General features: G+C 42.3%; 1 protein-coding gene across 6 annotated transcripts in view; it reads right to left on the bottom strand.

The window, feature by feature from the left end:
- Positions 1-6,640: 6,640 nt before the first annotated feature.
- The window catches only part of ZBTB8B (zinc finger and BTB domain containing 8B), a 53,581-nt gene continuing 48,615 nt past the window's right edge, over positions 6,641-11,606 (bottom strand). For all 6 annotated transcript variants that reach the window (XM_054691494.1, XM_054691495.1, XM_054691496.1 and 3 more), the window contains one exon: positions 6,641-8,352. In XM_054691494.1, coding sequence (XP_054547469.1) covers positions 8,041-8,352 — 312 coding nt within the window. In that variant the 3' untranslated portion in view covers positions 6,641-8,040. The remainder of the gene's footprint in view (positions 8,353-11,606) is intronic.

The following is an 11,606-nucleotide window of genomic DNA, read 5'->3' as shown; positions in this document are numbered from 1 at the left end:
ACAAAGGTTATTAACTCATTCATGTGAAAGGGTTAATCCTCAATTCATTTCATTCATTCTAAATAAACCATTTTAACCATTTTGACCTTAGCCATTCTAAAATTTACAACTATCTAATTTAGGCCAATTTTAAATTCTGGAAAGAACAAAAAATAATTATATGACATTTGTTTCAGAAGACAAAATGAATATGTTCAAGAAAAAGACTTTTGTTCCATTATTGCTCATTTTGTCTTCCGAAACAAATGTAACATAACTGTTCTAAATTTGTCACCAGGGTGTCTCCATCTGACTTTACAGATATCAAAACAAAAATTGCGTTTTAGACTATTTCCTGTTTATTCCAGGTGTATTTAACCAAATTAAAGATAATTTGCATTAATTTTAATCCCAAACTTGATAAATATTTCATTAACAACCAGAATCACTGCTTCTAGGTATTTTTAGATCAAGTGACTAATCTGGCTTACTAATAACTGTTATATTGTTGTAAACCTTTACATAAAATTAGCTTTTGCAGATTTACTTAAAATCCACCAAATCAAGAAACACTTAAACTACATTTTCACTCAATACCATAATATTATTATGAGCTACCAATTTAAAAACATGTGGGCTTTTGTTTCAAGTAAGATTGTCCTTGATGACTTCCCTATACCATGTCCAATTTGTCTCAAAAAACAGTTAAAGATATTGCCAGAAAATAATTTCAAGATAATTATATTTTTTAATTTTGAAAGTTTTTACAAACAAAATGAATACATTAAAACAAAAAACATGATACATATTAAAAAGTAGACAAGAAAGAATTTAAAGTGTGTGTGTGCGTGTGTGTGTATTGATGGTGGTTCATGTTTTAGATATGTGTGAGTATGATTGATAAAAAAATTAAATGAACTCTCCTATGCTCAAATTGTGATTCTACCCCCTCCCTGTGCAGGCATCACAAGAATGCAGGCCATGATCACACAAAGCCACACTCAGCTAAAATAGCATTTTCCTCTTCTGTGGTTTCAGTCTAATGGGTACCCAACGAAACAAATGCTGTCTACAGATGGTCTTTGCTGCCTGCCCAAACATGTTTGCTTGTTATCAGCATTGGCCTCACAAGACCTGGTTTCTGATCCCAACTAGCTGAGTGGGAATTAGGAACTATTCATTTCATTTCTCTGTAAAATGGAGTTGACCTGAACTATCTCTGAAGTTCCTTGTATTTCTCAAGTACTTTGATTACTGGTTCTGTCCAATATCTATTCTGGTTTCTGGATATTAACTAGTTTATATGGTCATCCCAATCCAGATGCAGTGGGGCTCCTACTCATCTGTCTACCTGTAATCTTTACCAACACCTTGTTCTTTCTTATTACAACCAGGCCAAGATAATGGGGAGGCTGGTTTTTTCTATGGTTTGCCTGCCTTTTTAATAAGAAATCCAAAATATTTGATACATATTTTGCTTTTTTAATCCTCCCTGGTGCATATTTTCTAAAAACTAGGATACTGTGAAATATTTTTACATACCTGAATAAAACAGGTAATTAAAACCCTGTTCATGTCCAAAGTCACCATGTTTGGAAAAGGCAGGAAACGTCAGAAACTTATAAATGCACCCCAAAGCTGGAAGTTTACCGGGTGGTAAGAAACACAGTAACAATAACTTGGACAAGATAGTCTCTGAGGCTCTTAGATGGGGCTAGGTGCTCTGCTTAATCACTCTTACTATCTGTCCTTGATGGTACTGCCACCCCAAAACTGTGTTGTAACTGCCTAATTACTAATCTCCCTGATTACACACTGCAAGTTCCTTGAGGGCAGAGATTGTGCTTGTTAAATGATGTACTCCTGGTTTCTGGCATATAGAAAAGACTTCATAAATAATTGTTGGATAACAGTTGAACAAATAACCAGCTATCTTCACTCAGTGGTCTGCCAGACAGAAGCAACAGAGATAGCAAGAGTAGCACACCATAACACAGCAGTAAGAGGCATCTTAACCAAAAGTCGAGTGTTTGGTGGTTGCCAGGTGGAATAGATCCCATCAAAATACAATTGATGAAATCCCCAGAGATTTCCACTCAACGTTGTCCCTAGCCTGTGTCATATTATACATGCCTACTATAAGTAGCACCAAAGGATACATGACGTTTTAATGGGACCAGTTTGAATATTCAGCTCTTATACAGTATATTAATCATATTCAAGTAAGCACAAAGAATAGATACTCTTCAAAAGAGGAAAAGTGAGTTGGTGTTGGTTCTATTTTATTATTTTTATTTTTTAATCTACTCTTTTTTCAAAATTTATTTCATGCATACAAGAATTAGGGTATAGGGCCTCCCCGGTGGCACAGCGGGTTGAGTGCGGTGCTGTGAAGCTGTCCGCAACCTGCAGCAGCGGTTCGATCCCCAGCTGGCCAGGGAGATACCCAGACCTCTCCTGTGGCAGAGGTGTGGCACACCTCTCCTGTCTCGCCCGCTGCTCCCCTCAGCAGTGTTTTCGGTCCGTCTGCCTGTTCTGCTACCCGCTCTGTCTCTGGTGAATCCTGTCACCCTCCCACACTTCTGGCCTATACCCCAGTTGTTGTATAAATAAATAAATCTTAAAAAAAAAGAATTAGGGTATAGGCTACAGGTGCAGGGGTGGGGGATGTTGGTGAGAGGATTCATCAGAGACAGAGTGGGGAGCAGAACAGGTGGATCTACTGAAATCTGAGGAGAGCAGCAGGTGAAACAGGAGAGGTCTGCTGCACCATGTGGGTCAGCTCCCTGGTGGGGATCGAACTCATGCCACAGTGGCTGGTGATTGCTTGACAGCACTGAGACTTTAACCCCTGCACCACCAGGGAGGCCTGGTGTTAGTTTTATTTTAATTGGAAATTCCTCTGGCAATATTTTATAGGAGTGGGTGAAATCTCCATTGTGCAACTGCTCAGCATGCTGTTTGATAAAGGACTAATGGAACCTTTCCCCCTTTGTGTGAGATTTTGACCTTTGGTTAACTTTCTAGCTCGGTTCCCTTGACAACCTAATAAAGAGTAATAATGTCAACTATGTTGCTAGGCAACATTATATATGGTAGACATGACCCCTAATTGGTAAACTGCATCTGGACTTGGAAAACTATAAATACCTGATAGGAAGCCGAAAAGCTGGGTTTCCCTGAGTACAGTGACTGTTGGAACATACATGTCTCTTTCAGGAACCCTAGGAGCTACACCTATGGTGTCGTCATGACACTTGTTCTGTACAAGACAATGACGGACTGGCCTATTTAATTAACTGAAGTTCTGTTGAGACAAAGCCTGAATGTAGAATGAAAGTACCGGGGAATAACTGATAAACGTTCTGAAGGCCGACAGGCCTGACTTGAGCACCACAGATAACTGCTTAGGAATCTCCTGCTTCTGTACTCCCTGCTTGCTTTAAGGTGCAAATGTACCCCTACTAAGGCAATAAATACGGTTACCTACCTCCTTTGGACTCAGACTTTGGAGAAAGATCTCCTCTGGGCCCACCAGCGCAAATAAAGACCTTCCCTCCTCCTCTCTGATACCTGGTTCCCTAATGGAATTCTACCATAACATTTCCTGTAGGGCAACAGACAGGTTCCATATCTACTTGCACCCGAACCATGCCCCATGGGCAGCTAGCTACGGAGACTTTGATGGAAGAGCAGGATCTGCCAAGCTGTACTTCCCATTCTAGGTCCTTCTAAGTGAATCTGATGCCAAGTGTGGGAGTTCATGAGTCTGCATGTCTTTGAACACTCAGCTGTGCCTAAGTAGACCGCTGGACAGTGCTGCAATACTATCTGCTCCTGGTCCGAGATGCTCCCCAGTAGAAAGACAGAAAGCTGTCTGGCATGCTCTTCTGCTTCCAAAACAACCCTGATCAAGCCCTTCACTGTCTGCTCATAACACATCACCAAGACACATATCTCAAATGAAAACCTTCCCTTAAAATCTGCAAGCTTGTTATTGCCACAACTTCTTTATAATCCCCTCCCTAAGTCCACTGATTTTTAGTACATTACTGATGAAGATGCAAAAATCAAATGATGCAAAAATCAAATCAAATAAAAACTGCTCCCCCAAACCACAGTTGTCAATGAAGAACTGGCAGTAGGAAAACGATTTATCTGGAGGGCTAAGGAGATGCTGAAAGCTCTCCAGAAGTTTTGAGGATTCCCTATCATCTGATCACTATGGTGTGAGTGTCACCTATTAAAACCAGGACATGTTGGAAAGCAACCAAACCAAACCTGCCAAACAGAAAACTTCTCATTTATCTTTACAAAAACATTAGTTGAAGAAAAGAATCCAAATGTTCAGAGTCATGAAGGGCTTGAGGAACACAACAATATTTGATGGAAATATGGAGCAAAAAATCAATGCAAACACCGAACCCCATAAGCAACTGAGTCAAGTGTCCCCGTTTTGGGGTTAAGAGAGAGTGTGAACATGTGAAAGCACCAGGCAAGCTATAAGAGACCAGCAACAACTGACAGCAAAATAGTGGTGATACTCAAAACAGTGTAAAAGGAACTTCTCACCCACCCTAAACCCTAAATTTATGTCCCTCCCCACCCCGTTACACTAGAGTCACAAAATAACTCTGTTGTCGATGCACAAGGGATACACAAGAAAAACCTAGAAGGCCAAATGAAACAGTCTGAGTTCAGTAGACCGACGGCTGCTCTAGTCTTCACCCCCTGTCCTCAGAGCCAGCACATGCAGCCCTACCTGTGACCTTCTCTCTGAGGGGGTTAATCACAACATCAATTAATGACAACACCAACAAAAAGCCATCACAGATTTCTGAACCTCCAGAATACGCAATTCCACAACATGTTGCAGACCACTAGGTCAGTAGCTTTCTTAAGGAATATTCAAAATCTAGTGACCACCAAAATATTTACAACAGAATGGCATCTTTCTGTCAAATGACTAGAAGTCATGATGCTCTATGTCATTTCCTAACTTATTACAATTACAGACCTTATTTACATTCCTTCCTAACCCAAGCCCCAAGATAAACAAGGATGCCATTTTTAAATTCCGTTATAAGTAGGAATCCTGTTCCCATCCATGCAATATATCTAATATAAGACAAAAGTATCCCTTTTGTGAACTTGGACCGAATGTGCCAGGAAGATGCCAGATTATAAACTAAATCATTAATGGTCTGTGAACTTACCTATTATAAAAATATCACCAACTCCACAAATTAAACCTCAAAGACAATGACCACCAAATGTGAACATAAATTTAAAACAAAGGACAGTTTATGGTCTAATAGTCCAGACAAAGGAAGTGCTTCTTTTAAAGTAATGGAATTCAGCCATCGGAATGCCAAAACACAAACTCTAGCCAAGCAGGGATGCAACAGTCTGAGACACCATGGAAGGAAAGGGGTCATTTAAGTATTGTTTCACATTCCATTTCCTCCCAATGATTCTGCTACCTTACAATTTAATAAAATAATCAGACCCTAGTAATGCTTCTGAGGGTATGAATCTGAGTCAGAATTTCCAAGTTATCACATCATAGATCTAATCAGATATGGGGCAACTTGCAAACAATTTGGCCTTAACTCCCCATTTTACTAGTTCACTATTTTTGAAAACTTGTGGAAGCGTAAAAGACTATTATTATGAAGGTAAAAGGCAGCCTAGAATATAACACAAAATTAAGTTTAAAAAATTAAAGATCATTTTTTAAATCCTACTTTATCTTACAGCAGGGTTTTTCTACCTGGGTACTTGTGCTATTTTAGATTAGATGATACCTAGGCGTAAGGGGCTCCCCTATGCATTGAAGGGGACCCTCATGCATTAAGGTGCCCCCCTATGCATTGTAGGGACGCTAAAATGGCATCTTTTGCCTCTCTCCACCGGCTGCCTGCAGCACCCTGCCCCACCTTGTAACAACTGAGAATGACTCTAGACATTGCCAAATGTCTTCAGGCAAAATCACCCCCAGTTGAGAATCACTATCTTACAGTAAAATCTCTAACATAAATGATTTTTCTTTGCACCCAGTGACATGAATAGGTCATGGGCCACTGAAGACAAGCACTGCTCCAGAGAAAGTAGGTGGAGACATTGAACTACGAGGTAGAAAGGTCATACTAAAATATCAAAAATAACTTAGAGCAAGAATATCAAACATAACTCCTTGCAAAGTATATCATTTAAGTTTCCCTTTTACTAAGATCTCTCTTTTAAGACAATATCTAATATTTTCATTTTGGGTAAGAAAAGGTTCTGGTCCTTGATCATTCCCAATTTGTAAGTCTTGATCTAGAACAATAATTTTCACACCGTCTGCAGTTAACAGACCAACCTTTACATTTCCTACTGCAGGTGGCTACGTGGCCCTACTGTGTGAAGCGGTACCAAAGAATTCACACATGAATTCACACCTGCGCCACAGTTTGAAGAGCACTATTATACTTTCTAACTACTATTGAGAAAAACAGTTTAAACATCTGCTGACCTCTTCAACGACTAGCATTGACAAGGCAATTTATAATTTTTTTATTTTCTCTTTTGTTGAAGCAGCAGAAAGGTGATTTTACCACCCTTTGAAGCACAACTATACCCAAATTAAAGAAAAAGGAATTTCTTTTAAAATCCATTTTGGATACTTTAAGACAAAATTATGGAAGTGCCTTAAATATCTTTAAACCCTATTATTTCCTGCCCTTTAGCTCTTTAAAGAAATGCAGCCTGTTTTGTTAGAATAATTGCTGGCGGGCCTCCCCTGGTGGTGCAGCGGTTGAGCGCTGGACTGAGAGGCTGCCCGCAGCCTCTGCAGCGCTGGTTCGTTCCCAGCCGCAGGCAAGGGTCCCACAAAAAATAAAAAATAATAAAAACATAATAATTGCTGGCTCCTAAACAGGGAAAAAGCAAATTAGTTTTAAAAATCTGTTCTACGAAGTTCTTTCCCTGCAGAGGATCTTTTTAAGATAAACGTAAACAATTTAGAAGTATAATTTCTTTTTATGGGCTTATGCTTTCCCTCTAATTAAAGTTCTATTCATAACCTAAGGAAAAGAATGTCAGTGACAGCTACATTTCCAGGTTATATAGCAGTGATGGTTGGAATCAGATAGAAAAAGGAGGGAAAATTTTGAGTTCTGCCCAAATGAGTTGTTTTATGATCACAAAACAGAATGGTCACATACCAAACCAGACAGGGAAGTCACCCAGAGCTGGGCTTACAGGTTCCCTTCCCAGGCCTACCTTGAAATTTAATTCAACAGGGCAAGTCAAAGGACCATAAGGAGCCTTCCTTCAGCTCATTTTCATGCTTGTCGAATATCAGTACCCCCAGTCTTTAGAACTGTGGTCTTAGATCTAGAAAGCACCTTTTCCAATGATGTGGTCAGACAGTCCTGCCTGCCTTATGTCAATGACGCTTTCTCTTTAACATTTCACCAGAGAATTAAAATATGGGATTCATTAGGAGAGGCTTGGCAAAGGATGGATCTCAAAACTTAATATATTCATGTCTACCTTTTCAGAGAAAGGTAATGATGATAGAGGAAAGCACAGGACTGAGACGATATGAAATCTTTCTCCTAACTAGAGTTTGGATGCAAAACAGAAAAACAGGAAGCCCTTAGGGCAGCCTTGATTCACTCAGAATTAAGGAGGGTCAGCAGAGCCCTCAGAAATCAAGGGCATGGCACCAAAAAGTCATTAGTTCTTTGATTCACAAAATCCAACCTCTACCACATAGAGCAGGTCCTGGGATAACATAGTTTTGTTCAACATTGATCCATTACATGACATAGCCAAGAAAAAACCATCACCAGCCAAAGCTGAAGAAATCCGTATTATTCCAGGTCCTGCTTTTGCTGTAAGTGGTTTCACTTAAAGTGGCAGTTTCCGCAACTGGAGGACTTACAAAAACGAAAATATATCAACAGTGAAAAAAATGTCCCTGTCAGGGTTCGACAGAAGTGGACAATGGTAGCTTTCAACCACAGAAAGAGCAGCAGCAGATTCTAAGACCTCTTCCCCACCGATGTACTGCTACGTAAGAGTTTCTGATAAGCTGGGCCGAATTTGTGGCCTGTCATCAGAGTCCTCTCCAGCGGGGTCGTTTTCCTCACCAGACTCCACATAGATTGGCCAGTCATTGTCCATGTCACTCTTCTCTTGGCTTTCCGATGAAGCCTCCCCCAGGCTGAGGTTGATGGGCATCAAGTCGTCATCATCATCCTGTGTGTCTGTCACGCAGGTGCAGCTGTCACACAGCCCGAAGCGCCGCAGCCCCTGGGACAGGTGACTGGTGAAGGTTCTTCTGCAGCCCTTGCAGATGATGGGCCGATTAGATCTGTGGACCTAAAATCACAAGCAGACACCGTAAATATCACAGAAAAGGGGGTGAATCCTGGCCCGCAAGGCCCCAGGGGATCAGGGCCCTTGTGGACCCTCCAGCCTCATTTCTCCCCACTCTCCCCACTGCTCTCTCTGCCACAGTCTCAACCTGGCCAAGTCCTTTCCCCTCCAGGTCAGCCACTGGGTGTGTGACTAATGAGCTTCCCCCCACTTACTAATGAGCCTTTCTATTTTAAAAAAAAGATTTATTTATTTATGCATACAAGAGTTGGGGTACAGGCCAGAGGAGTGGGGGGGGGTGAGAAGATTCACCAGAGACAGAGTGGGGAACAGAACAGGCAGATTGACTGAAATACACTGCTGAGGGGAGCAGCGGGTGAGTCAGGAGAGGTCTGCTGCATGTGGGTTGCTCCCTGGCTGGCCGGGAATCGAACTCGTGCTGCAGTGGCTGCGGAGAGCTTCAAAGGTTGCATCTTATTTTTTTTTTTAATTTTTTTTTTAATAGAGGCATGTTTTATTTATTTATTTGTTTGTTTGTTTGTTTGTTTGTTTGTTCGTTTGTTTGTACATGCACTGGGTACAGTCAGAAGCGCGGGAGGGTGAGAGAATTCACCAGAGCCAGAGCGGGGAGCAGAGCAGGCAGAAGGACCAAAGCACTCTGCTGAGGGGAGCAGCGGGCGGCAGGAGAGGTCTGCGTGCCATGTGGGACCCTCCTCTGGTGGCCGGGGAGCAGCTGGGGATCGAACCGGTGCCGCAGAGGCCGCGGGCTGCTTCGCAACCCAGCGCTCAACCGCTGCGCCACCGGGGAGGCCCCATAGGTTGCATCTTAACCCTTGCGCCACCAGGGAGGCCCCACTAATGAGCCTTTCGAGCAAGTCTTCTCTGGTGTTTCTGCCCAGTTATATATTCTTACTTATACTTCTTCCTTTGTTGTAGCTAGCAAATCATTGGTAAAATTCACTAGAATGTAAGCTCTAAGAGGACAGGCACTGTCCTCATTCACATTCTCTGTCCTTTGCTGCATTTCTTGCTTATATCCCTAGTGCCCGGCATATCCAGGCACTCAGTGAACTGAATAGGATTTGGGCATGGCTTTTATATACCTTGGGACAGGTTAGTTCTTAGCAAGGCAGATTTGCAAGATATTCCTCAGGTGTCCTGCAGCTGCTTCACCCTAAAATTATTTGATGATGAATGCATTCCTTACTTATGAGAAGAGGTCTGTATACTAAAGAGAGAATCTGATCTCCTACCTCCAAATAGCTTCTCCTGAAGGGCAGCAGCCCCAGGGTACCCTCTGTAGAAGGAATGCTTTCTAATGTGTCTGAACCAATCAGAGCCTCTCTTTTACAGAGCTCTGGATACAGGATGCACACAAGAGGCAGAGATGAAAGAAGCTGCTGCAGGAGACATTCCCAGTTGCTGGAGTTACATCCTGGCCAATGTTCCTGCTTTCCATGAGGTTTCCTGAGCTTCCAATGCTAAACCCCCAACACATAAATCAATGACCCTTGACCCTGCAAGGGCCTTTGAATACAATCTCTACAAGCTGCAGAAAACTGAGCCTTGAATATCATGGACAGATAGAGGAAATGAGAATTCCATCCAATGAAACATCTTATGGGCACCCAGGAACATATGGCTGCCAAGGCAGAGTGCAGTTATCATTTGTAATTTAAAAAAAAAGGAATATAAACAAAAAGTTAGACCATGGGGTGAGGTCGTTCTCAGATAAGTGTGCTGGGGCCAGCACTGACACAGGCAGTCAGTAACCTTGTACTTAATCTGGATTCTTTCAAAACCATAATTCACATATCATAAAATTCACCCTTTTAAGGTGTACAATTCAGTGGGTTTTAGTATATTCACAAGGTTGTTCATCAATGACTACCTTCCAACACATTTTCATCCCCCCATAAAGAAACCCTGTGTTACAACCCCCCAAAATGTGTGGGTCCAGAGGCCCTCTAGGCCTTCTAAGAGGAGGAATTCACTAGAGTTTCAGCTAAACCACGCAACTTGCTGACACATGAGTATAAGGAAAACAAGAGCAGAAGAGAAAATTCCAGCTATAGCTCCCCAAAAGTTAGGCAGAGCAGAGGGGAGCAGTGTCATTGTTCTAGGGGGGGGTTATGCCAGGGTATACGCAAACTGGTGGGGCTCTCTGCCTTCCCCTCCAGGAAATTGTAAGGCAGTTACTAGTCAGGACCTAACATCTTTTGTCCAGATGGCATCTTTGGTCCACCTGGTCTACCCTAATATAGTCTGTATAGGATATTAGGGTAGGGACCACCAGTCAGTGACTTAGATCACCTGTTCAAACAGGACATTGGGTAACTCAGTCTGCGATTTAATTCCCCTAGTCAAACAGGACACTGGGCAATTCTTATCTTACTGGCTTGTAATTTTTTTACATAGGCTGTCTCACCTGTACCTATTAATAGTCCTCCTTCTCCCAGCCCCACTACCTCCAGCCCCTGGAACCACTAATGTACTCTATCTCCATGGGTCTGCCCATTTTTACATTTCATATAAGTGGAATCGTATACTATGTAGGTTTTTGTGACTCCTTTCTTCACTTAGAGTAATGTTCTCAAGTTTCCTCCATGTTGTTCCCCATTCCATGTATAAACCATATTTTCTTTGTTTTTGTTATTTTTTAAAAGATTATTTATGTATGCATACAAGAGCTGGGGTATAGGCCAGATGTGTGAGGGGGGTGAGAGGATTCACCAGAGATAGAATGGGGAGCAGAACAGGCAGATCTACTGAAATACACTGCTGAGGGGAGCAGCGGGCGAGGCAGGACAGGTCTGCTGCACCATGTGGGTAGCTCCCTGGCCGGGGATTGAACTCATGCCATAGCAGCAATAGCATGATAGGGTTGAGACTTAACCCCTACACTACCAGGGAGGCCCCCCATATTTTCTTTGTTTATCAGCAGATGGACATTTGGGTTGCTTCCACTTTTTGGTCACCATGAATTATGCTGGCGTGAACGCCTGTGGGCCAGCTGTGGCAGGCCTCTCTACATTCAGTTCCTTTGGTTGTATACCTCAAAGTAGAACTGCTGGGTCCATTGTAGCTTCAGGCTTACCTTTTTGAGGAACCGCAAAACTGCTGGTCACAGTGGCTGCACCAGCAATGTACGAAGGTTCCGGTTGCTCCACATCCTCACCAACACTATTATGATTCATTACTTGGTGGAGGCCACCGCAGCGTGTGTAAGGTGGCATTTCACGGGGCTTTGAGTTGCA

Source organism: Talpa occidentalis, unplaced genomic scaffold, assembly GCF_014898055.3.
Source record: "Talpa occidentalis isolate TD23 unplaced genomic scaffold, MPIMG_talOcc4v2.1 talOcc4.9, whole genome shotgun sequence".
Lineage (NCBI taxonomy): Eukaryota > Metazoa > Chordata > Mammalia > Eulipotyphla > Talpidae > Talpa > Talpa occidentalis.
The sequence above is the reverse complement of the archived record's forward strand: the minus strand, read 5'-3'. Positions and strand labels throughout refer to the sequence as shown.